At 52.2% G+C, this 26,668-nt stretch overlaps 1 protein-coding gene across 2 annotated transcripts; it reads left to right on the top strand.

Moving 5' to 3' along the window:
* Window positions 1-2,525: 2,525 nt before the first annotated feature.
* Window positions 2,526-16,909, top strand: TBX3 (T-box transcription factor 3). 2 transcript variants are annotated; one of them, XM_036823384.1, is made up of 8 exons: window positions 2,526-4,065; window positions 5,738-6,005; window positions 6,917-6,976; window positions 7,239-7,385; window positions 9,324-9,400; window positions 10,763-10,920; window positions 12,352-13,028; window positions 14,858-16,909. In XM_036823384.1, the coding sequence occupies exons 1-8, from the start codon at window positions 3,677-3,679 to the stop codon at window positions 15,317-15,319; spliced, it is 2,238 nt and encodes a 745-aa protein (XP_036679279.1). In that variant the 5' UTR covers window positions 2,526-3,676; the 3' UTR covers window positions 15,320-16,909. The 2 variants fall into 2 exon arrangements, with proteins under 2 accessions (XP_036679279.1, XP_036679280.1); XM_036823385.1 differs by lacking the exon at window positions 6,917-6,976 and having other exon boundaries at window positions 2,528-4,065.
* The last annotated feature ends 9,759 nt before the right edge of the window (window positions 16,910-26,668 follow it).

Consider the following 26,668-nt stretch of genomic DNA (forward strand, 5'->3'; position numbering starts at 1 on the left):
TTCGATTCAGAACCCCGCAAACTTTCCTCTCCCCCCCCCTTCCTTGCGCGCTGGAGTGGGAGTGGGGGTCAGGAGTGGCAACTGGGGTGACCCCAGGGTTAAGTTAGAGCTACGGGCAAAAATAGGCACGTGAGGGAGGGGGCCGTGTGAGGGGCAGAAATCAAGGCTAGGTCCACCTCCGCCTTAGAGGCCAAAGGCAAGTCGAGATATTTACAAGTGAAATCAGCAAGCTCCCCTCCCACGTCCAAACCGAAGGGAGGCCAGAATGCGGAGGACCGAGTAAAATGTCTCTCTCCTGGGCATCTGGACGCTTGGGGCACCGAGTTGGGGGGTGGGTCAGTCATCTCGTGGTTGCAGAATTACTTTCCTTCTAGTCGGAGCGTCGGGGCAGAGATTGGCCGGCGAGTGCAGGCAAAACCAGACCGGGGGTTTGGGGCCGCTCCTGAAAGCGCAGCGGTGAGGCCCCGGGCTCCGGCGGCCAGCAGTGTGGGGGAGGGGCGGGTTTCAGCCTCCAGAGACTCTTGAAACCCTGTGGTGACCTCCGTGGTCGGTGTAAGAAGGGGGAAGGCCTGGCTTCTCGCACCCTTCGGGATCGGGCCACTAGGGACGCGGGAGGGGGGCGTTGTGAGCCGACACCCTGGCCCCCGCCGCCTCTTGCTCCACCAGGGCAGAGAGAGGCCGAGAGGACGCCAGAGAAAGACCGAAAGGGAAAGAAAGGGGCGAGGTGGCGAGCCAGACGGAGTTCGCAGAACCACTCTATTCTCTCTGGTGACTTCAGGGAATTCTTAGCGCTGGCGCCAAGCGCTCTTAACCATGTGCGTCAAAAATGCGAGGCTGGAAAATCTTGTCGCCTCAAAAGTTCCGCCCCTATCTCGGAGCGGTTGGCCCACAGTGGAACTGCATTTTTACCCCCCACTTGCTCCCACTTCGGAGTCTGGGAGCTGGGGGCTTAGGGGGTACACGAGGCAAAATGTAAGAGAGGACGGTACTGGCTATCGACACACAGACACACACACACACACATCCCAACCCTGGGGTTTCTTAACCCCCTAGGCCGCGCAATCAGCCGTTCCTTCGTTCCACTGGAGGAAGCTCCTAACTCACGAAGGGTAAAAGAATATTGTCCCCAAGATTTCCCTCCATCCAAGCAGGGACGGCCCAACTCACTGGCCCCCAGAAATGGGAAATGTGGGTCTGGGGAATCCTCTGACCCGGACAGGGACCTGCGGTAACAGTTACCAATTCGGCGACAGGTCTGATAGCTAAGATCCGGTTACCTCCCTCCCCTTCACCCTTGCTGAGGCCCCCCACCCTACCTGAATTGGAGCCGGTTACCTCGCCTCTGGGATGGGGGCGTTTCACGATTTGTTTTACAAATTCACCCCCCGACTTCTGGCGAGATAAGTCCCCGGGTGGAGAAAGAACTGAGGCACCGAGAGATAAGTGCGATGCCTGGAGAAGATACAGGGCTGGCGCACCTCCCCCTACCAGCTCCTCACCGAGCCGGCCGCCGAAGGGAGGGAGGCGGCTGGACGGGGACAGGCCCAGAACCTAGTCCCTCGCTGCGCTCACTTTGTTCAGATCTCCCCTCTCCCCTCTGCACTCGCACACACATTCAGGTGGAAAACCGGGAGCCCGATTCCAAATGGAAGACGAGATCTAAAAGGGCTGGTAAATGTATTTCAAAAAAGCCCGAGTCCGCCTCCCGGAGTCAGTTGAGCGCAGACCCGGGCAGCCGCGCAGGCTAAGTGTTTGCGTGTACGTGGTTTTCGCGGGTGGCTGGGTCCCAGTGGGCCGGCGCGTATTCGCGTACAGATGTGCTAGGAGTGTTTGGGTCTCCGCGCATAGTTTCGCGTGGCGCACGGTGGGGCGGGAGCCCCCACCAGCGTGGGCTGAGATCTGCCCGCATCCGTGTGCTCGGGAGCCCTTGGGCCCTGCTGCCGGGGAGACCGGCACCGAGAGACACCCGAGCTCGGGAGCCCTTTAGTGGCGGCCGGGAGGAGCTTGGCTCCACGTGGGGCTGGAGAGCGCGCAAGCCTGGAGACTCGGCGGCGCTCGCCTCTCCGCGGCGGTCGGCTTTTGTTGCGCCCGGCGGCCGGAGGGCAGCTCGCGGGAGCCTGGGCCGTCCGCTCGGCTCGCCCGGGGCCGGGCTAAGAGGGTGAGCGAGAGAGAGAAACGGCCGCGGCGGCCAGAGGCGAGCCGAGCGCGCGAGAGGCGAGCGCCCCTACCCGGCGCCGGGCGCGCTCTCCGCCTTCCTGGCCCGGCTCGCTCGCTCCCGCCTCCCTCCCCCGTGCTCCATGCCCGGCCTCCTCCCTCGATCCCGGGCTGGATGACTGAGGCATTTCAGACGTGGGCTGAGCCAGAGCGAGCGAGCTCTGAGGCTGCGGCGATCTCTCGATAAGCCACCTAGAGGCGACTCAGTGCGCGCGCTCCCCAGTGGCTCCCCGCCCTCCCTCTGATCATGTTGACATATTCACAGGACAGGCAGTAGTACCGATGCGGCGCTGCGACGTTACAGTTTCCGACACCTTCTTTTTATAACTCGGCTCTATCCCCCAGCACTCGACCTGTGAAAACCACGCCTATGCAGCAACACAATTGGTCCGAAAGCGTCAAAGAGCCAATCAAGAGGCCTCCGGCTCTCCGCAGCCCACAGCAGAGCCCGACCTTCTAGACCGCCGAGCAGACGCCCGGGGAATTCTAGAGGCGGAGGAGGGTGGCGAGGAGCTCTCTCTGGCTTTCTCTGGCTCCCTCCCTCTCCTCGCGCTCCCTCTCCCACTCTGTCTCTCTCTCTCCTCTCTCTCTCTCTCTCCCTCTCCCTCTCTCTCTCCCTTCTTTTCATTCCCCTCCTCCCCCCTGAATCCTCCCTGCCCTGCGCGTCTGGACGCAGATTTAGGAAGCGAATTCGCTCACGTTTTAGGACAAGGAAGAGGCGCGGGAGAAGAGCACACCAAGATTCGGATTGAAACCCAGACACCAGGCTCGGAGCGGAGGAAGGAGGAGGAGGGCGAACGGAAGCCCGTTTGCAGTTCAAGTTTTGATAGCGCTGGTAGAAGAGGGCTTCAATCAGAGTTGTTTTTTTTTTTTTTTTTTTTTTTTTTAAAGGAGAGAGACTTTTTCTGCTCCCTCGCTCGCAGTTCAAGCCGGTCTAGCGCAACTGCAGACGCCTCCTGCGAGCCAAAGGGAGAGGCAGAGAGATAGGGGGCGGGGGAAGAAGAAGAAGAAAAGGTAAAAAGTCTCCTAGGAGAACCGTTCGCATTTGCAACAAAGAACTGGGGGCTGGGGAGGGACTGCCGGGACCGAGGGCTGGCGTGTCTATTTCGAGCCAAGCGGCAGGGCTCCGGCACGAGTCCAGACCCTGCTCGTTCCTCTCGCCTCGTAAACCGACTTCCAGGAGCGGCTTTTTGAAAACGCAAGACACAAGGACAGTCATCCGAGCGACTATGTCTCCTGATTTCTCGCCTTGCCCTCTTTAAAAGCGGCATTCCCCTCCCGAAAAGACACTTCCCCCTCCCCTCACTTTGAGGTGCTTTAGTTGTGATCCCCCCCCTTTTTTTTCTTTCGCTTTTTTTTTTTTCCCCTCCAAACTATGCGCTGCTGTTAAAAAACAAAAACAAAACAAAACAGCAGCTGCGGACTTGTCCCCGGCTGGAGCCCAGCGCCCCGCCTGGAGTGGATGAGCCTCTCCATGAGAGATCCGGTCATTCCTGGGACAAGCATGGCCTACCACCCGTTCCTACCTCACCGGGCGCCGGACTTCGCCATGAGCGCGGTGCTGGGTCACCAGCCGCCCTTCTTCCCCGCGCTGACTCTGCCGCCCAACGGCGCGGCGGCGCTCTCGCTGCCCGGCGCCCTGGCCAAGCCGATCATGGATCAATTGGTGGGGGCGGCCGAGACCGGCATCCCTTTCTCGTCCCTGGGGCCGCAGACACATCTGAGGCCTCTGAAGACCATGGAGCCGGAAGAAGAAGTGGAAGATGACCCCAAGGTGCACCTCGAGGCCAAAGAACTTTGGGATCAGTTCCACAAGCGGGGCACCGAGATGGTCATTACCAAGTCGGGAAGGTAAGCAAGCGGCAGCAGCGGGCCCCCTCCCCCAAACTACTGAAGGTTTCTTTCCTCCTTTTCTCTCTCTCCTCCCAGAACGGCCGGTTTGCCAATTATTCCGGCTTAGAGGCAAACACAGTTCCCCCAGAACTGTGTACCAGAACTGTGTACAGAGACCTCCCCGGGCCCTGCCCCTGTGGTAGGAGGTTTCAGCTTACCTGGGCGTCTGCAGCCGGCCGTTTTTCCTACCTGGGTCTGCATCCCGGGTTCCCTACAGGATAGGTAGAATTTTTTCAATGCTGCCCAGACGTCTCTGCAGGAAGAAAGAAAAGCACCCCACTGCAGGAAGTTCAGTGTTTCAAACCTCTCTGGAACATCCTTGTGTCTTTGTAGATGTATTTTTTGTCTGGTTCATTTTGCTCTCGGAGAGAAACACTTACAGCCCTTTTTGTTTGTGTGGTAGCAGGAGGCCTGGAAGGAGCTGCCCTGCCTTTTCTGCCCTCCAGCCTAGCATCTGGGTCTGGAGGGGGCCTGAGTCTGCCCCTACCAGCGTCAGAGAGAAACCGAAGGGCATTTGGGGTTTGTCCATACTGCTTCGTGTGTCTGTAATCGAGGGAGAGTTCAACAGGCCATTTTGGCTAATTAAGATTATGTTTGCAGACCCAAGGAGCCAGTAGGGAGCCCCATACTGCTGTTTCATGTGTGAATATTATCAACCACATTTTACATAACGTTTAGAGGTCCTTGCCTGACCAAAACGTGCCTGTCCCTTAAAATCACTGATTTTTTTCTTAAATGGCATTGAAATCTACCAAGGCATAAAGTTGAAGGAATAAAAAGAAAATCCCTCTCTTGAGGTCTTTAGTTTTCTGTGTCTTTCCAAGCTAAATGAGGCCAAAGTTTGCCATAAAATCCTCCAACCCAGAAGACGTACAGGCAGTTTCACAGCGACCCGCTCTCTGCTCCCTTTTAAGTCAAAAGTACAGAATGCCAATGCCTCTGGAAAGTAAAAAGCAATTTGGTGGTGGCGTCTTGCCGTTTTGGACTGGCCCGAGCAGTGGGGAGAATGGGGTTAGCAGCGCGATAGGCAGACTGGTGATCAGGCCTGGGCGTCCACCCCAATCTACAGAATTCGTTTTGAGAACTCACCGAAGTACAGTTTCATTTCGCCAGCAGCGGGACTGCTGTTCCACAGCAGGGAGGGGTGCAACTTGACATTTCTTTTCTTGATACGTTTAACATTTTCTCATCAATGGGTGGTGGAAAAATTCTACCTCGACTGACTGAACTTGACTAAAATCCTACCCAAGCTGTTTACAGCTAGACACCCAGAAAAGGCAGAGGAAAAGGCAGAGGCAGGAATTTCCCTCTAAGGAGGGCAATCTCTAAAGTCATACAAGAGACCAAACAAATTACAAAGAAATTATTAGATGATGTAGAGAAATCCAGTGCCACAATTCATTCGTTTTGAATCTTGGGACATTTAAAATAGAGCCATTTGAGCATATTTAATCCTTCTGTTGTGGAAGGAAACAACTTTGCATCCAGTTGCCCTACTCTGAATGGCACAAGCTCATCAAATGTAATAGAAAGTTTTAAATTTGATTTAAATATTTTGGTAGAAGATCAAACCCGGGAAACTGAGTGATTTTTTTTTTCCTTTTTTCTTCTCTCTTCTCTCCCCTCATAGGCGAATGTTTCCTCCATTTAAAGTAAGGTGTTCAGGGCTGGATAAAAAAGCCAAATATATTTTGTTGATGGACATTATCGCTGCAGATGACTGTCGGTATAAATTTCACAATTCTCGGTGGATGGTGGCGGGAAAGGCTGACCCTGAAATGCCAAAGAGAATGTACATTCACCCCGACAGCCCTGCTACGGGGGAACAGTGGATGTCCAAAGTTGTCACTTTCCACAAACTGAAACTCACCAACAACATCTCGGACAAACACGGATTTGTAAGTTCCATTGCTTCCCTTTGATAAAATTTTCTTTCTTCTCTCTAGCAAAGGCAGTGCTTCCACCTTCCGTGTAAAATCAAGAGTTTCTCCCTCGCTCTCAGTTGCCAAGCATAGCAAACTTGCTCGATCCGCAAACAGAGATGGAGAGAGAATTCCAGGGTGTTTCTCTTCAGATAATGGGAGGCCTGGCATTCTGAAAGAAGTGAGGCTCATATTCTGTGGCAAGTCCAGGTCTTGGTAACTGTTTGACCTGACAGGGAAGTTAAAAAGCAATCGTGAAGACGTAAAATCAGTGTCAAAGGTAGATGTTCGTAAAGGATTTGTTTTACGATATCAAACTTCTATTTTGAAACCAGCCGTATTGTTGCTTAGGGGAGTTTTAAGGTTCGAAGTCTTGACTATGTTGGTGAGAGGGTGTGAATACAGATTTTGAAAGATGTTCTTCCCTTGGACTAAAAAAGAATTGGGCTTAGGTGAAAATCAGGTTTACTAGAAATGAGACTTAGATTTCCCAGTACAAAAACTGCATGTGTGTTGGGAGTATATGTATGGATTCAGGGAGGAGGGAGTTCCTAGAGACTTTCAGGAGACTTAGATTGCTTGTAAAAGTCAAGCAAAGGACCTTTTGCCCCCTGCCCCTACGCCTCCCCAACATTTCAATAAAATAAACAGAGTGATAAGTGAGGAATAAGCAGAAAGATTAGGCCCAGGAAGACGTGAATGGCGCGGAAATATCTTCAGGGGGCAGGAATTGCATTTGAAGCCCTTGATTTGATTAAGGCATAAATATTCCTCTCTAGAGTTCAGCCTTTCAGGGCTTTAAGTGGATTGGGCTCGTCAATTAGTGGGCACTTAAAAGACTGAATCATTTTGTAAATTAAAATGCATGTTTTTCTCTATCTTTTAAGACTTTGGCCTTCCCAAGTGATCAAGCAACGTGGCAGGGGAATTATAGTTTTGGTACTCAGGTAGGCTAGGGTTCAAGGTACGAATCAACCTTAGATGGTGAGGGTGGGGGAGGACCCTTTGGAAACTGAGGAGCAATTTGGATTCTCCAGAAGATTACGTGGGGAGCTGAATGTCCCCACAGAGGTACTCCAAGGAGGTGGGCTCGGTACAAGCGTGGTGCCCTTCGGTGGGGTAGACGTCGGCCTGACAGGGGTCCTAGGGTCCTGTTCTTCCCACTAAATCCTCTTGTGATGTGTGTCTCTCCTCTTCCGGCCCCTGCAGACTATACTGAACTCCATGCATAAATACCAGCCCCGCTTCCACATTGTGAGGGCCAATGACATCTTAAAACTTCCTTATAGTACTTTTCGGACGTACTTGTTCCCCGAAACCGAATTCATCGCTGTGACCGCATACCAGAATGATAAGGTAACCAAAGTCGCTTTTCTTTTTAATCATGATATTAACACCCACTTCCCCTCCCCCCTTTAAGCTGCTCTGGGGAGAGGATAAGAAAGTTACAAGAGCATTGGAATGGGAGTCTGATTTTTCTTCTGTGATTTGACCTTCAGTGGAGCTTCGCGGGGAAGGGGCACTGGCACACTGCAGCAAAAAAAAAAAAAAAAAAACTTGACCAGCTAGGAATCCAGTGCTGAGTGAAAAAAAATGCCACGCTAACTTTGCCAGTGAGAAGCTCCTATAACCACCCGTCCTTACTGTTGCCCGCCCCACCCGACCCGGGGCTTTCTCCTGTTGGTTTCAAGGTTCATCCTCTTCCCCTTCAGGAAGAAGGGTCAAGAAATCAGGTTCGAAAGGAACCAGCTAAAATTGAAGGCAAAAGCCATTCGGGATCTTGGGAGGAGAGTCCCAGCAGAGACCAGATTTTCTCCCCTAGCCAGAAATCCCGAGTAGCTGGTCTGGTTTTTATTACCTTTTACGCTGCTGTGTTTTTTATGGTGTGTGTGTGTGTGTTTGTTTGGAAAAACCTACTCTGATCACAGGGTCATGCTAATTGAGTTGTCTGAGGCTTTTGAGATGAGGTGACCAAAGTCACCACTTCATTTGAAGGGGTTTTTTCCCCCCTGGGCCTGAGGCCGGGGATTAGGAGTACCCCCAAATGGAACAGCTGGCAGCACCTGGTATGTAAAGCTATGGTGGCCCGAAGGTCATGGGCGTTTGCACAGAGAGACACTGAGAAAGTGACTCTTGGCTGCGGGTTCACCAGTCGCCAGCTTGGCTGTTAGCAGGCAGTTAATGGGGACAGGGGGTAGGGGAGTGGGGGGCACCTGAGGACCTCTGCCCTTCAACTTCTGAACCCTGGACCTCAGTACCAGTCCAGCTCACTAGACGACGACGCCCTACATTTTGAATTCACTCTCACTATGGGTGGGTCCTCTGTGGCCCGATGACGGGGGTGTTCCAGGTGTGGTTCCTTGGTCTGGCGACGAGGTCATCAGGACCTCCTCTCCCTGCAAGAAGTGCAAACAGGATTTATTCCAAGAACAAGAATCCATCCAAGGGGCCCTTTTCCCACCTCTAGCGAACTCTGTATACATCATCCGCATCCCCGACCCCACCGCAGGGAAGGGATTTGAAAGATTACATACTATTTTTCCTCAGCATGTAAAAATGCACGCACCCTCTAGACCCAGAATCCTATGAATCTAAGTTGTTAACGGAATAATAAAATATAGCATTTTTGATCAAAGCGGCCATGGGCCTTCTCCACCTAATGGTGGTGGCAGGGCATATAAATGAAAACAAATGTTAACAGTGGTCATTCAGTCCTTCTAAATCTATAATTGTCAGTATCGTAATTCCTGAAACATACCCCGCCCCCGACACCCAGCAAAAAAATCAAGCCCACGCCGGCACAAGGGTAGTGAAACCCCATAAATCATTTTATTAGATTTACAGAAAAGGTTGGAGGATGTGCTGTGTATATGTTTGTACGTGTGTTTTGGGGCAGGAAATATACCATAACATATTTTATGATCATTGCACTGTATAAAAAATCTAAAGGAAAGCATAATTTTAAGATCTACAGGTTGCCCTTTGACAGCTTTTCCATTTCTAAGCCCAAGCTGTTGGCTGCCCAGGCAAGGATCATTTCAGCCTGGAATCCCTGGTTTGGCCTCCAATGGGAGATGCCAGCCATGGCACAGTTTCCTTTGGTTTTCCTCCTGGCCCCCTCCAAACTTCTTCTGTGTTCCCCTCTCTCTTTCTCTTCAACCTGGCCTATCCAAATGACTTCTCCGGTGGTTGGAAGTCAGATTTCTAGTAGATTAATGAGTTGGGGGAAACACTCCCAGAACATTCTAGAAAAGGAAGCCAATGTCTCTTTCTTGCTTGTGTCTCCTTCTCCAGATAACTCAGTTAAAAATAGACAACAACCCTTTTGCAAAAGGTTTCCGGGACACTGGAAATGGCAGGAGAGAAAAAAGGTGAGCTGAGACAGTTGTTTCTCAGATAATTTAGAAAATCGCTTTTCTAGGTCCCAACACTCGACTGTTAGAAGTGGGATGCAGGCACTTACCTTGAGAAGGTTGGGGAAGGGTGGGGGAAGGGTGGAAAACAGTTTGATGCCCCTCAGCCAAGAGCTTACCGATTTCGGTACACTACTTTCTCTACCTCTTCCATGTTACCTTAAAGGAAGTTAACTAGGCCACCCCGTAGAAAGATGTCTCTGCAAGAAAAGTATCGGGGATACAGATTATATACAGATGCCTATGAATTTCTAATTAGTTTAAGTTCATCCTGGGCAGGTCCCAGGAAAGGACTAAGCCATTCACAAAATGCCTTGGAATTTTTGCAGTCTTGTCTGGCAAATACCCTCAGACAGAACTGAAGCCCCTGGAAACATCTATGGCCCCCTCCTTCTGTGGGGACACATATCATTCTGCATTAAGCAGACAGCTGGCTGGTATATAAAAGAAGCTCTCCCTTCCCCCACCCGCGTTCAAAGAATTTCGAAAATCCAGAAAATCAGCCCCAATTTTTAACCTAGCCCCTGGGGGAGGGGGTGGGCATTAAGAAATAATTTCTCACATCAAAATAGATTTTTTTTAGTCCGATTCATGTGTTGGTGAACCGATTACAGTAAAGTGCACCATGAAATGACCTCTTCTTCCCAATCTCAGCAACCCATGCGGAGTTGGTCCGTTCTTTGTGTTCACTGTTTTGTTGGTCCGTTCTTTGTGTTCACTGTTTGCGTTCTCCTGTTCCCCTCCGCCTGTGAGGCAGGCTGCTCAGCTGTCTCTGGCTGGCTCCCATCTCCCCTCTCGCTCTTTACTTTTTTTTTTTTTTCATATCATGGTTTATTTCATAAGATGACATCATAATTCATGTCTAAGTCACAAGAACAAAGACTCAAACTCCTCCTGCCTTCCCGTTGAACTCTGAGGGCAGGGAATCCAGGTACAAATGCATGATCATGAGATGGCCCAACCTGATACCTAGTGGCTCAGGGTCACCAGGTATGGTCCTCCTCCTCATGAAGACATTATCTTCCCATCACCTGGACCTGCAGCTCCCAAAGGAGCAATCAGTAACTCCTGGGGAGGTGTGAGAACTGGAACCAGTGAGGCCCAAAGTTGCTCTTTACTTTTAAACCAGATTTCACTGCCCCAGCCAATACCCCTTCCCTAATGAAACCCTCTGGTCTTGAATAAATACACCCAAAGCCTTCTTTCCCCCTCCGTCCCCCTGGGCGTGTGTGCGCCTCTTTGGAGAGGGTGAAGGCGGACCGAGAGGGGAAAATCCTGCTCTGATGTGTAACGCTGGGTGTGTGTGGGCTTCTGCCACAGAAAGCAGCTCACTCTGCAGTCCATGAGGGTGTTCGATGACAGACACAAAAAGGAGAATGGCACCTCCGACGAGTCCTCGAGTGAGCAGGCTGCCTTCAGCTGCTTCGCCCAATCCTCCTCTCCGGCCGTCTCCACCGTAGGGACATCCAACCTCAAAGGTAAGTCTGGCCACCTCTGATTTCTCCAGGTCTTGGAAGCCTGAAGAGTTGGGGGCTGGGGGCGGCACCCACCAGGGAACCTGACCCCTCCAAAGCTTCAGATCCTTCTAGAAGTTTGTAAACAGGAGCCAGATCTCACAAAGGGTGATCAGGTGTGTCCTTCCCTAAGTTCATCTGAGAGCTCAGACCCCTTTCCCCCAGACACTGATTTGGCGGGGGAGGAAGGGGTGGTCTCAGTTCCTGTATCCCCTCTGGGTGGGGGCCTGGAGCATCTCTCTCTCTCTCTCTCTCTTTCTTTTTCCCACCCCTCCCCCAACCCCATCCCTCCAACCAAGCAGCAGCTGACTTTTTTTTACTCTGTCTTCAAACTCTAGGTTAAAATGTGTTAGGCTGGGGGTGGGAGGAGTCAGGGGATTTTCTGCCACCTGGAACAGGGAAGGTGACCAGGAGAAATCCAGCTATAGAGACACCATGGACCTGTGAGAGGAGATGGAGCACTGAGAGTCTGGGCTGGGGAGGGCAGGAGCTGTGCAAATCCCCAGTTGGTTTCCTGTGTTTAAAGAGCAAGAACTATTTATTTGGAAAGACACACATGCTCTCAATAGGAAGAGACCTGTTTTTTAAGTGAAATAAAATGAGAGTTCTGTATGTCGTCAATCCATTCAAGCTTTAAACACAAAATGGGATCCCTTTTTTCTTCTGGTAGGACACCCACAGAGGGTGTGGTGAGAGCAAAAGAGAATCCATGATTGTCTTCTGGTAGTGAGTGGGCCACTTATCACCCATCTCTGTCTGCAGAGACCGGGGAAACAGAGAAGGCTCAGTGGTGTGTGGGGGTGTGTGTGTGTGTGTGTGTGCGCGCGCGGGCGTTGCGGGAGGAGTGTTCGCTTCTGCCACTACCAATTCAAATGTCAGGGTTCTCTCCAAACAAATCCTTCTGAAAGAATCCACAAATCTGTGGAAGGGACTGATCTCAATCACTCAGGGAACAAAGAGAGGGTAACTAGAAGGTGTTCCCGCAGTGAGTTTTAGTGTAAGTCAGTTTTAATGTTTAAAAGCTGAATTTGCAATCGAATGGGAAAAAGGCCAGTAAAGGCTTTGTCTGACCTAGTAGGAGCTCAGTCCTCACTTGTGTAAAATAGTAAAATTTACTACCCATTTGGGGAAGGATCTATGGAGGGAGGGGTGCCGCTCTATCTACATACTTGAAATTCGTTACTAGCTTGTTGCATCCTTCCACTAAAATTTGCCGTATCACACTCCCACTTTGCAGATGAGAAAACTGAGGCGCAGAGAGGTTAAGGGGCTTCCTGGGGTTACACAGCTGGGAAGTGGCCGAGCTGGGATTCAACGTGGGGAACTGGAGTTCTGCTGGCCCGGGTTTCAGAGCTAACGCCCTTCCGCTTGGCTTTTGTTTCCCTCCTATGGTAGATCTGTGTCCCAGCGAGGGTGAGAGCGATGCCGAGGCCGAGAGCAAAGAGGAGCATGGCCCGGAGGCCTGCGACGCGGCCAAAATATCCACCACCACGTCGGAGGATCCGTGCCGGGACAAGGGCAGCCCGGCGGTCAAGGCGCACCTCTTCGTGGCCGAGCCCGGCGGCCGGCCCCGGGACAGCGGGCGGCTGGACAAGGCGTCGCCCGACTCGCGCCACAGCCCGGCCACCATCTCGTCCAGCACCCGCGGCCTGGGAGCCGAGGAGCGCCGGAGCCCGGGCCGCGAGGGCGCGGCCACTTCCAAGGCCGAGGAGGCGCGCGCGCTGCCGGGCAAGGAGGCCTTCGCGCCACTCACCGTGCAGACGGACGCAGCCGCCGCGCACCTGGGCCAGGGCCCCCTGCCCGGCCTCGGCTTCGCCCCTGGCCTGGCCGGCCAGCAGTTCTTCAACGGGCACCCGCTCTTCCTGCACCCCGGCCAGTTCGCCATGGGGGGTGCCTTCTCCAGCATGGCCGCCGGCATGGGGCCCCTGCTGGCCACCGTGTCCGGGGCCTCCACCGGTGTCTCGGGCCTGGATTCTACAGCCATGGCCTCGGCCGCCGCAGCGCAGGGACTGTCGGGGGCGTCCGCGGCCACCCTGCCCTTCCACCTCCAGCAGCACGTCCTGGCCTCTCAGGTATTTATCAGCCGCCTCTCCAGCCCCTCATTCACTCTCATTTGCCTGCCCTTTAGTCCCAGACACTCATCTGCCTAGAAGCTTTCAATAATTATTATTATTATTATCATCATTATTATTACTAGGTGCAAGACTTATTGATTCATCATAACTTCACACTCCCCACCAAAACTTAAAATTTTTTTTCTAAGTTAAGGGCTATTTCTAGCAGAGTAACTAGATGGTAATAACAGGTAATAACTCTACACAGCACTTACTTTGTGCCGGGCGCTCTTCTAAGTACTCCATCTATTCTGACTTCAGTGATCCTATGATCACCTCCACCTTCTAGATGAAAGGACAGAGATCAGAGATGTTAAGTAACTTATCCAAGGACACACAGCTGGTAGGTGGTGGACCTGAGACTCTACCCCAGGCAGTCAGACTCCAGGGCCTCTTCCAGAGGCTGTGATTCTAGCTTCAGAGTTGCAATGTCTCTTAAATGTTTCACAGCCAACCCTCCCCCAAGACTTAGAGGAGGGAGAGACCATGGCCTGGGAGTGGAAGTGACTCCCTGGGGAAGAGTTGATTCTTGAACCTCCAATATGAAGCTGTTTGCCTGCTCCCCCACCCCTCTCAGGCCAGCCTGTTAGGGGTTAATGGCTTGTGCACACGTGGGAAATGTCAGAGAAGGACAGGCTGGGGCTATGGCAGGCTTGGTGGCCTGTGTATGGCTCAGACAGCTGTGTTGGGGCTCCAGCAGCTGGGGAGAAGTTTCAGGCTGCTGAAAATGCTCTGAACCCCGGAGAAAAGGTTCTATTGGGGTTTCCTGCACGCCCTTGCCTTTTGTTTTGTCTGAGCACATTCATCTCTCTTCCCTGAGCCAAGAGGCAGGACTGGCCTCCCCCTCTGGGAGGAGGAGGGGACTGAGAAAAGGGCTTCTGCCCTTCCTCCATCCCTCCCATCTCCTGTGCTAGCCCTTTCTGGAGACCCTCCTGTCATTGGTGGGCAGGTGATAGGCGGGCGAGGGCCTGCCTGGGCAAACAGGTACTAATAGTACCCAAGGCAATGGGTCAGAGAGAACTAGCCCAGGCCAGGGTCCCCGGATTTTTATTCTGCTTCTGCCACTTGCTAGCTGAGTGAATTCCTACACCCCTGGGGCCTGCCTCAACTCAGTCTCTCCACCTGTAACACCAGCATATCTGGGGCTAGGTGATTTCTTTGTCTCTGTTCATAGCAAACACCCTTTACTCTTTCTCCTTCCATCCTGCCCACCCCCCCTTTTCCTTTTACTTAAGGATCTTCCCCAGATTTTTTTTTTTTTAAACTTCTAGACTGGAGTAGGAGGGCAGAGGGGTGGAGCGACAAGAATGAAAAACAAAATGCATGTCCAATATTTTATGTCCTCTGGTTTTCACCCAGCTACTTTTGTGGGGTAGACTGTCTGTAGCCCCATTTAACAGGTGGAACAACTGACTCTGATGGGAGAATTTCCAACCATCCTATTGGCCAGGCACCCTGTGTGAAGTATATTGCAGGCAGCAGCTCATTTCATACCCACAAAGTCCCCTATACGTATGTGAATTATTGAACTTTTCCCTGGTTTTGCCATATAAGAAAGGTGAGGCACAGGGAGTGACTACTTTGGCCCAGATTGACACAGCTCAGATTTGGACCTAGACACAGAAGTTTGAGTGTCCTGCTCCCTACCCCCCAGGGAGAGAGGTTAAGGACTCGCCCAAGGTGGGGATGGGTGGGGGAGGGGTGATGGATGAGGTTGGCTCCTCCCCACTGCGCAGAGCCTGGGCCCTGACTCTTCTGCCCCTGCGTTCTCTCTCTTCCTCGCCCAGGGCCTGGCCATGTCGCCTTTCGGAAGCCTGTTCCCTTACCCCTACACGTACATGGCCGCGGCGGCGGCCGCCTCCTCGGCGGCGGCCTCCAGTTCCGTGCACCGCCACCCGTTCCTGAACCTGAACACCATGCGCCCGCGGCTGCGCTACAGCCCCTACTCCATCCCCGTGCCGGTGCCGGACAGCGGCAGCCTGCTCACCACCGCCCTGCCGTCCATGGCCGCAGCCGCCGGGCCCCTCGACGGCAAGGCCGCCGCCCTGGCCGCCAGCCCGGCCTCGGTGGCCGTGGACTCGGGCTCGGAACTCAACAGCCGCTCCTCCACGCTCTCCTCCAGCTCCGTGTCCTTGTCGCCCAAACTCTGCCCGGAGAAGGAGGCGGCCACCAGCGAACTGCAGAACATCCAGCGGCTGGTCAGCGGCTTGGAAGCCAAGCCCGACAGGTCCCGCAGCGCATCCCCGTAAACCCCTCCCCAGAAAAGTCTCTTCATTCCAGTCCAGTCCAGTCTGCAGTGCACTTTGTTGGATGTCAAATAAACCACGGGCGTGCAGTGAGGTCAGCCCTTCTTTGTGCAGCCCTGTCTGGGAAGGGGTGCCGGACTCCCTGGAGAGAATGTGCTAGAAACAAGCCCTGTCTTCTTGGCGTGGTTTATACATCCGGGATCTGGCTCAGAAACGTCGGTTGCACTGAGCTCTTGGGGGTGGGAGTTAATGCCTTGGCGGCCGGGCCGGAGCACCTCCTTCGAGGCTGGTCTGGAAGCTGTGGGAAGATCGAGGTAGCCAGGCCCCAGGAGGGGAGGGGTTGAAAAGCTCCCCCAGTGCAGATTTATATATATATTTTTTCCTTCACCGTGTCAAGTGGAAACACAAATAAAATTGAAAAAAAAAATACCGGGGATAAATGGATACATTAATATGATTCTGTTTGTGAAGATTAAAAACTTTCTAGTGACCTGCGTATCAGTTCTAAATAAATTACTGGGTAGCATTGTTTGGGGAGGGAAGTCCCTGCCATCCTTGTTTAGTCTCTATTAAGGAAATCTGTGTCTTTTTAATATTCTTGTGATGTTTTAAGAGCTATAGGTCTCTTTTTGCATGTTCCACAGTAATGTATTTGTGGGTTTTATTTTTGAATGCTTGCTTTTAGAGAGAAAAGGACATTACCCCTTACCCTTTTCCTCGATTCTCGACAACCCCAAGGGGGATGATTTAAAGGGAAGGGGTGGGGAAAACACCAAAAATGAATTTATTTTATCTAAGCTCTGTAGCAGGATTCATGTTGTCCCTCTGGCAGTTCTTTCTCTTTCCTGTATATGCAATAACAAGGTTTTAAAAAAATAATAAAGAAGAAGCGAGACTATTAGACAAAGTATTTATGTAATTATTTGATAACTCTTGTAAATAGGTGGAATATGAATGCTCGAAAAATTAAACTTTAATTTATTGACATTGTACATAGCTCTGTGTAAATAGGATTGCAGCTGTCAGGTTTTGTGGTTTTGTTTTCCTATAGTCAGTTTTATTTCAAGGTCACAGGATCGCTTTTAAAAGTAGAAAACACACTTTCTGCACCGACACCGGCACACTTTTCAAAAGAGTTGTCTGCAAAGAAAAAAAAATTTTTTTTAATGTCCAAAAGTGGGGAAGAGTGCTATTGCCTATTTTACCAAAACTTGGGGAGGTGGGGCTGCTTCCCAGCCCCACCTGAAATTCCTAAGAGTGGTTCTGAGATTGCTTGCGGGTGGGGTGGGGAGTGCGGAGGCTGTGGTTTGACTGTATGATTTTTCTTTTGTATTTGTATTTGCTAGTCTCTGATTTCTTCAAAACGAAGTGGAATTGACTACTTACTGTCTTCAGTGTTGATGGTGTTTTGAATTGGTGCCTATAGAGATATATATTCACAGTTCAAAAGTCAGGTGCTGAGAGCTGGTTTAAAGACAAAAATTCATGAAGGTATATTTTGTGTTATAATTGTTGAGTTCTTTGGTTTTCTGTATTTTTGCCCCCTCTCTTTAAAATATCATTGAAATTTCAATAAATTTTTATTGAAATGTCTTTGGGCCTCGTGTTAAGTGCTTTCTTTAGGGAACTTTCCTGAAAGTGGAGAGTGGGCCTCTTTCTCTCCTGGCTTCCTTTAGCCCCTTCTCTTTGCCTTTAAATAATTAAGACCGCCCCCACTGAACCAAAATGAGATGTCACTCAAGTTACAAAACTAAAAACAAAAGTCCCTTACTCGGCGGCGGCGGCGGCGGCGAAGGGAGCGGCTTCAATCTGAAATTACTTTTCCTTTAAATTAGGAAGCAAAACGAGAGACGGAAGGGGGGCTGATTAGAATTGGATAGAATAGCAATTTCAGATACTTAAGTTTTAATGGAAAAAGAATGCTCGCTCCCTAAGTCAGTGTTTCCCGCACGAATCCGAACGTTTTCGTTTTAGGCTCGCTCTCCCTTTGCACGTCGATCTGGGAAATTCAAGTCAATTTCTCCTTGCCCCAGTGTGCAAAAAAACAAAACAAAAACAAACAAACAAACAAAAACTAGCAGAAATCTCCCCGTGGCCAGCCCCGGCTTGGCAAGGCAGCAACCCTCCAAGCTTCAGGAGAAGGGGACGAAATCGAACGCCCCCCTGTAGTCCCCGGTGTCTCAGATTGGACCAGGCTGACCTAAGACACCCCTCGGAGGCCTCAGCCCGAATTGTGCGTGCGAAGCGCGGCCAGCTCTGCGCAAACTTTGCGTCACGGGAGGGAGGAGGGCAGTTTTCCCCGCAAGGGAAAGGTAATTCCAGGGCGCATAGTTGACCCCCTCCGAGGGAAAAGTCACCCAGGAGGCTGACACCCTCCTCCAGTTCTTCCCTCCAACCAGCCTCCAGGCTGTTTGGGGAGTTGCCTTTTGAAGTTCGATTTATCTTTGAAACATTCAATAAAAAATGGTGAGGCCATGACAGTCTTTGGTCTCCTGCCCTCCCCACCCCAGCCTCGCCTCGGAGGTGTGTGTGTGTGTGTGTGTGTGTGTGTGTGTTGGGGGCGGGGGGGGGGGTTTAGGGAGGACGGGAAGGTTCTCCAGGCCTTTGCTTGCCCCGGGGGCCTTGACTTGAGGACGCAGCCGGAGCCTGCCTGGCGGCTGCCGCCCTCCCCCCCCCTTCCCTGGAGCCCGCCAGCCCGGCCCCAAGTCCCTGTCACCTTCGGGCCCCTTGAATGGCCGGCAAGGAGGACCCCCCCCTCCCCTCCCTCATGCTGTACTTGGAAGGGGATCGAGGTCGAGACCTTTTGGAGAGGGGGGCACAGCCCCTTCCATCTCCAACCAGGCACGTGGGGAGCCCCATAGCCTCTCCTGCGCTGTCTCCCGGGGTGGGAGGGAAAACAATCAGGGTCGGAGGTGGGGGGGGGGAGCTTTGCCAGGCTTGGGGATCTTTGGGGCGCTAGCTCCCCGGAGGGCCCGAAGATTTCCAGGGCTTGCGCCCTACGCGCAGCGGCCGCAGCCGACTGGGACTGGTTGTTGGCCCAGCGATTACGCGCGGTGCCTGCGCCCGGGAAGGTGGCAGTCGGCTCGGGGTGCTCGGCAGCGCTCTCCCCGAGCCGGGGTGGGGGGATGGGGGGTGGGGGGCAGAAAACAGCCTCAACCTCAAGGAGGGCAGGAATGCTTTTCTTTCACGGTCCAGATTTGCTCACCTCCTCCCCACTTCACCCCCAAATTCTGGGACGGTGCTCAGACGTGTATCTAGCCTCTCCCAGTGCTTGCCTTTTTTTTTTTTTTTTTTAATCTCCCGTGTATCTTATTTGTATATAGTGATGTTAATGAGTAACTCTGGTGGCGCTGATGGACTGGGGGTGAGCGGCTCGCAATCTCTCTGGATTTCGTTGCCTATTACTCACCTGGCGCCGGTCGCAATCTCGCCGCGGGCTTTATGGTGGCGGCGGCCGCCGCGCAGGCCACTCGGGGCCGGCGCCTTCGCCTTTTTTTTTCCGGGCTTCGAGTGCCACCTATCTGTCTGGCTCACGAACGCGCCCCGGTGGTCGCCGCTTGCTCGGCTCCCCAGTGCCTCCCGGGTTCCGGAGCTGAGGCGTTTCACCTTTGCCCCTTCTCATCCTCTCCAACCCCAGCCCGGGCTCCCCTCCTCCTCTGCCCCCCGCGCCACCCCCCACCTCCCACCCCAACGTCGGAAGAAGCCGCCGTCGTCTCTTTCCTGGATATCGCTTTCACTCCTGTTTGGGCCTCAGATGAGAAAAACAGTCCTTCCCGACTTCGGGTTTCCAAAGAGCCTTCGGAAATTCAATGAGGGGGATCCTCTCTCATAATTTTCTCCCAAGTACCTTGCCGCTCCGTGTAGAAACCTCTACCAGTTCCCTCGACCCTGTCGGGCAGGAGATAACCTGAGTTCATGCTGGGTAGATGGCGAGAGAAAGGATTCCCCCCTCCCCAATATACACCACTCAGATTCTACCCTGGATGCAACTCCCCTTTGCCTGATGCGCTCTCTCTTTCTTACTTTACAACTCTGTTTTGGTTTGGTTTGGTTTGTTTTTTTTCGGTTTCTACCCTGGCCGCGTCTACAGGGACGAAGGGCACATGTCTCTCGTGAGCAGCGGTCCGTAAAGGGCCCGGGCCGGGGTCAGCTACCGCAGCCTGCAGGGCCGAGCGACTTCGTGATTTGTAGATTTAAGGTGACAAATGCGGGTGCCGGCCTGAGCCCTCCGGCCCCCGCCCCTTGGGAAGGTCGGCTCCAAGCCTGGCTGCGCCCAGGCGTCTGAGACCAGCGGAGGGGGAGGGGGCGGGCTCGTCTTTTGCTGTGCTCGGAGCCGCGAGTGAAGGCGTCCGGGTTCCTGCTGACCTCCCGGCGCTAATTGCAGGGGCCGAAGGGCGCGCTCGGCAGAGGCCGGGGTCACGACCCTGCGCTCCCTCCTCCCGGGTCTCGACAAGCCCGAAGGAGCCGGGGGTGCGCACGCGGGGGTGCGAGTGCGAGTACGCGTGTGTGTAGAGCCTCCCTCTGGATCTGCGCTGTACTGGAACCCACCCCTCCTTTGTGGGGCGAGTTCCCGGCGCGTAGGCCCTTACAAAAATTCCATCCAAGAAGGAAAACCCTTGTGCTGACCTTTCCCCTAAGCCAGCAGACAGGCAGCCGCCTTTGGGCGCTGCAAGAGGCTTGAAACGCTTCGCGTCCGTGCGCTTTTCTGCCTCGCTGGTTTCCAAATTTGACCTCACGGCAACCAGCCAAGAGAGTGGCTATTCGCGTGTAGATGCGAGGCCGCGATCGCGACCTGGCTCTTATACACATAGCTCTAGAAAGTTCGTACCTATGGGTAGCTCTTTGGGCGTTCTGGGGTCAGGAGCTACAGGTGTTAGAAGTAGATGCGTGTGCGCGCGCGTGTACGTACTTGTGCGTGCTCTACCAGTAGACGTCTCTTTCAATTTGTATTTCGAAGTTCCTGCGCAAGACAGTTCCGGATGTAGATGCCTTTGGTTGTTTTATAATCAAGATGCGTATAATCAACATGTATATGTTGCAGATGTCGGTGTTCAAAGTACACGGAACAGCAATAATAAAATGAGCTGGCATGCCAGCATACCAGAGGCCCGTGCACAAGCTAGGTACTCGGTTCAGGCACCCCACAAAAGAGATCTCCTTTAACACCGCCTCACAATTAACCCTATGGTGTGTGAGAACGACCTTTATGCCTTGTTTTACAAAAGAGGGAACTGAGGCTCAGAACAGTGAAATCACTAACCCAAGAGCATCCGGGACACTGTGTTGCCAGGATTCGAGACCAAGGTGGCCCCAGAATCCAGTGGAACCACTGTTTCTAGTTCAGGTGGAGGTGTACATACCTGCGGTGCATATATCCAAGACGTAGAGAAATCTATGCGCGTGTTCTGGATTTCGGTGTGCGTCTCACGCGCTTTTCATAGGAGAACATTTTACATTTCTTCGGGCGTCTCTCGTGCAGTGAGAAAGCGCAGTTTCTATCTCGGCGTCCCATTCTCCAGCCCTCTCTCCCCCGTGCAGTGCCGTCGAGGAGGAGACCGCACGCTTGGGGCCCTGGTTCCCAGGCGGACGAAGCGAAGGTTGGCTGGTGACAAAACCCCACTTACAAATGCTTGCGGCGGGGCACGGAAGCTGATACAGTGTTCTCGTCCCGATCTGAGTCGCGAGGGACAGGGAGTTACAACCGCGCGGGCGTGCGCCAGGGCAGCAGGGCAACCACGCTAACTCCAGTTTCCCTCTCCCGCCGGGTGGGAGAGCGAGACTCGGGCTTTGAGTATCTCAGGCTTTTCTCCACCGGCCTCCGATCCTCCCCTGCGTCCCTAGCACTTGCTGAGCTCCATCTGCCCAGGCGCGAAAGCCGGGGACTGCAGGTGGGGACCCTGCCGGCGCAAGAATCGTTTGTTCCTTCCTGGTTCGACCCTGCTCAGCTTCCAGGAACTTAAGCAAATTTGGTTCCTCGGCCCCTCTTTCTCTCAACTCTTTGGCCCCAGGTGGAAGCCGAGCGCTCGGCTAGTGGGGAGATAGATCCGCTGGAGGCGGGAGAAGGGGTACGGAGGGCGCAGCCCCACGCAGGAAACGGGGTGCCTGGTTATGAGACAGCGCGGCCCAGGTTCCCCAGCCTGGGCAACTGTAGGCCCCATGCACCCAAGGAGCCGAGGCCCGGGTCTGGCTGTAGGCTGGGCGGGGAGGGCGGTGGGGTACGGGGAGGACACAACACATTGCTCCGGTAGGGAATAGGGACCCGTCTTCCTTGCGCCCAAGACGCAAGGCGCTTTCTGTCCCGCGGCTGGGATGAAGTCAGGCGGCCTGTGCCGGTCCGATCGCGCAGCTTCGGGGCAGTCCCTGGCGGGGGGAGGCGGGGGAGGGACTTAGAAAAGGGACATTGGTACCGTCCGAGCCGTCCGGCTCTCCACACCCCCCCCCATTCCCCCAGTCCAACGATCCGAGTCAGCCAGTCTATTTGAGCTTTTGAAATGCGATCCCCCGCGCCACTTCGGTTTCCCGCTAATGGCCCGGGCTCTGGTTTCGGGTTGGGGGATTGCACCCGGAGGAGAGGGGCTGCTTCCCCGGGGCCCGCGCCAGCCCACCCCCGTCTAGGCGCTCTTCCCGCCGGCGCGGCGGGCCCAGGACGGTACGCCCCCTGCCCCTTCAAGGTCCCCAAAGCGTCAAGGACACCCAGGCACGGAACTGACACTCGTGCACTGACTTCCTTCTTGCCACTTTCGCTCCTTGCCGACCACCCCAGTCCCCAGCGCGGGCGTCTTTGACGTCACTTTTCTTTTCTTTTTGTGCAGGGACCAGGCGCCCCTCACTTTCCCAGGAACTCCAGGGGAGCGTCCGCTGTCACGGCTCGTTACTTTAGTCGCCTCCATGCCCCAGTCCTCCCAACCCGAGGTGTGAGCGCCAGTGTTACAGCATGTCTGCCGGACGGTGTACCTACACCGCAACGCTGCCTTGTCCCAGGCGGCCCTCTCCCGAAGGCCCGCACCCTTTAGCTATGGCCATTCTTTAGGGTGAGGGCTCTTAACTGGAGGCCAGAGCTCTTGACTTCAGCGGATCCCCAGAAATCATAGACAAAAGTTTGTTACTGTGCATATATGCAGATTTGGGGGAGGGAACCCGACAATTTTCCTCAGTTTCTCAGACATGTCTGAACCCAACCAAATTAAGGTGCACTCACTGCTCTGAGGACAAAAAGAAATGGGGGGAGAGTTTAGGGTGGGTCCTGGAGACTCTTGTCTTGGCCAGGTCGAATTCAGCTTTAGGGACTAGCTCCAACTCTCTCCTTATTCTTCTCACTCACCTTCTCCAAGGACACTGTTTCCTTGCTTATTTTGAAGCTAAGCTTCCAGACCCGGAAGGCCTCAGGCATTGTCTAATTAGATGACTAATTAATGATATTAACTTATCAACCAAATGATTATGAACAGTCATTATCACTCCCAATGAATTCTGTGTTAATTTCCTGTTGCTAAGGTCAACCCCACTCAACTAGCGCAGGTAATCAAAGGAAACCACTTTTCATAAAACAAAATTGCTTTTTACTACACACCCTCCTCCCACCTCAAGATCTAGGGCAAGGGGAGACACAGAGGAGTCTCCTTTGTGGAGAGACCTTTGGGGTCCAGGTTAGGGGTTCCCCTGCATCTATATCCCCGTACTAGCCATCTCCACGTACATCATGGTGATCTGGCAGTTTTCATCTTTGTTCAGATCTTCTGAAGGTCTTAGTTTTTAAAATTAAAACCATATCTGGTGGTATTGGGGACCTGAATTTTGGAAGATAGATGCGTATGTGTTGGCGGGGGGAATAGTTTGGGGTCTGAGGGTCACCTGAGCCTTTTCTCCAGGGCAAAAAAAAAAAAAAGAAAGAAAGAACAAGGTGAAGGCTGGGATTTCTTCCAATGCAGAAACTTCCCTTTATCTTTACTGCCCAGCAGAGCCTAGAACAAAGTAGGCACCTACCCAAAGTGTGTGTGAGGCCAGCCTAAACATGCTCAGGAACCCCATTAACTTGGAAGGCTGAGGTTACAGTGGAAACATTTTAAAACGTCGCCTGCATTTTTCTCTGTCATGCTTCCCTCTTTTGTTTTATTTAAGCAAACACACCAACCACACATGAAAATTCACTAGCACTTAAAGAAACGTCCTAAACAGGGCAGAATGTTTGAGGAAAGAGGGAAGGGTTCTCTTGTTTCTTCCTCTCTGATAAAGTAAGACCCCAGGAGAAGCCCCTCATCACCCCAAGCCTTGCCTAAATAAACCCCTTTTGGTCGTACTTGGCCACTTAGAGATGGATTTCATCCTGGCATCAGGACAAGATGGATTTCATACGAGGTGATGTAAGCAGAGGCTCCCAACCTCTCTCCACCGCTGCCATCTCAGCACCCCTAAATCCACGAATTCCCCACCGACCTCAAGTTCGCTCCAAACTTTCCCCCAAGACTTTCCTGCAGACGTATCACAAGAAAAGTGTGTATGGTGAGACCAGTGTTTGGCGACAGCCTGGGCCTTGCCTCAGGGAGCTGAGGACGCAGCGCGCTTCCCCCTCCCCCGCCCCATTTGTCGATAAACAGGCCATTTCTGCGCTGGTTTTATTTGACATAAAAGCCCCCCTGGTGTTACTTCCCCCGATTTCTTGACACATACTGGTCTCTGAGTTAGAACAGAGACCTAAGGTGAGAAAGCTCAAACAGGAAGGGGAGACTGCAGTCAATCAACACTAACTCTTGGTTTCTCCCGGGAGAAAAAAAAAAAACTCAAGCTACCTGTTTTGCAGAGCTCAGGGGAGGGAGGATACAGAAAAAAAAAGCAGCTCAGTTCCAACTGCTCTCCCTCGCCTTTGCTTGGCCGTTCCTTTGCCGCCATCTGCTGGTTCTATGGGGAACTGTAGGGGGTCTTTTTCAAGACTTGGCAGGACAGAGGGTCACTCATTCATTATTCATTTATTTATTCAGCAGATAACTGTACCTGAGACACAGTCTCTGTTCTCATGAGATTTGCAGTCCAATAAAGCCAGTTTCATGGCCATCCCCTGAAGGTAAGATACAGAGGGAGCAAGGTGTCAGAGGAAAGCCAGGTCCAGCCTGCCACCTGTTTTCATGTGGCCTGTAAGCTAGAAATGGTTTTTACATTTTTAAATGGTTAAAAAAAATCAAAAGAAGAATACTTAGTGCCATGCAAAAAGGACTTGATATTCACATTTTAGTGTTCAGAAATCAAGTTGTATTGGAAATCCAGCCACACCCATTCACTTACATATTCGCCCCGGCTGCCAGAGTGAGTTGTTTTGACAGAGACTGTATGACTTGCAGAATCAGAAATCTTTATTATGTGGTCTACTGCAGAAAAAGTTCGCTGGCCTCACATCTAAAGAAAGGGGTGCCTACTACACCCAATTTTAAAAAATTATTAATTTATTTATTTGGTTACACTGGGTCTTAGTTGCAGCAGGCGGGCTCCTTAGTTGTGGCGTGCATGTGGGATCTAGTTCCCTGGCCAGGGATCGAACCGGGGCCCCCTGCATTGGGAGCGCAGAGTTTTAACCACTGCGTCACCACGGAAGTCCCTACACCCCATTTTTCAAGATGGAAAACTGTGCTACAAATCCCGAGAAAGTCTGGAGGACTTTGGGAGAAGAAAAAAATGTAGACCAAATAAATAAAGCATAGAAATTGTCAAAGCTATTTTTAAAACAAACAATGCAGACCAGGGGCCCCATTGCTTGAAGGCTGGACTCAGAATGGGTTAAATGAAGCTAAGGATAACAATTTCAAAGTTGCTTTGAAATGGAAATGAGCTACAGAGCGGTAAGACCCCCAGCACCTAGTAGGTTCTCAATAAAATAACCATTCACAAAAGATCACCTCCCCAGGGCAGGGGCACCAGATCCTGCAGAAAAGACACTGGTTGCAAGATGTAGACAGCTTCGGTTTAAAAAGACTCTGACAAAGGTCAAGAATAACAGATTGTGGGAGTCTAAGGAAAGGGAATGGTGTGGGCTTGGGCAGACTCAAGGTGAAATCAGCTTTGTTTTAAATTCTTCACTCAGTGAAGGAAAAGCAGAATGCCTACAGCTGCAAGACAAAGGCTGAGGCTTGCCATGAATGACTTTTTTTGTGATTTGCTTTGCTTTGGGCTGAATGAAGGTGACATAAGTTCATGTTTATTCCTTTCTAAGGCTTGCAGCGATTCCAAACACAAAAGAGGCTACAACCATTTCTCTCTCTCTCATTCTCTCACTCCTTCCTTCTTCCCTCCCTCCCTTCCTTCTTTCCCTCCTTCCTTCCTTCCTTCCACCTTATTCCAGATAACAGCCTTCACTCTGAGGGTCAGGGCAGGAAACTGAGGCTTCGAGAACTTCAGTGATTAGCCCAGGTTTCCGCATCCAAGGCGTGACTTCATCACAAAGCATGGGGCTTCTCTTCTGTGTTCTTTCTATGAGGACGCCTTGCCTCCCTCTCAGCTTTGGCCTAAATGAGAGCCTCCTTATTTATCATTTGGAAGCCCCAGGATGTACAGAACCCAAATCCAAGCTGAAATGAAGGCAATTACCCAGATAATTTAGGTAAACGTTGGGGTTGTGTTGTGAGTGTTTTAACATCCAGGTCTGAATTATTGGTGTAATTGTTTCCACTCCTCCCCCTCATTGCTCTGTTCAAGAGGCAATTCTCCCGACAGCCCCTGTTTGTTTTGTCCGGGTTGAACAGGGCCCAGTAGCTAAGGAGAGCCGGCTAGAACAAAACCCCGGGGGGAAGGAGGCCAGCCGGGCAAACTCTAGAGGGCCAAGCCAATTTGTGTTTGAGGTCAATAACCTTTGTGTTTCCATCAAAACCCCATGCATGAGGCACACTCCACCCCTAGCAATTCTACAGTGAAAAACGCTTGCTTCCAACGTATGAAACATCAAAGCAGCAACCGCACGTGCGCATCTCCGTGTGTGCCGCCCGTTAGAAAAGAAAATTAAGCAAATAAAGGAGAATTTTTTAAAAACTGAAAATAAACCTTCTCTAATTTCTTAGAAGAAGAGAGTGAATTGTGAGGTCCTTTTGTCCCCTCCTCCTCTTCAACCCCCCAGCACACACACCCAGGCTTCCAATCTGCTTAGGAGGAAAAAAAGCTTCAGCTCCTGGAAACTTCATTTCCCTCCTCTTAAAACAGGGCCGATAATAATCCTTGCTTTCTGGGGTTGGTGGGAGATAGTATAGATGCAACAGAGAATCCAGGACTGGCATATAGTAAGTCTGATGCCCGCCCGCTCTTATTATCAGGGATGAGGTCTGAGATAGTGTCTGCTAAAGTGGACATAATCCTGTACATTTCCAGAAACAAGGC

The sequence above is a fragment of the Balaenoptera musculus genome, chromosome 14 (assembly GCF_009873245.2).
Source record: "Balaenoptera musculus isolate JJ_BM4_2016_0621 chromosome 14, mBalMus1.pri.v3, whole genome shotgun sequence".
In the NCBI taxonomy this organism is placed as follows: domain Eukaryota; kingdom Metazoa; phylum Chordata; class Mammalia; order Artiodactyla; family Balaenopteridae; genus Balaenoptera; species Balaenoptera musculus.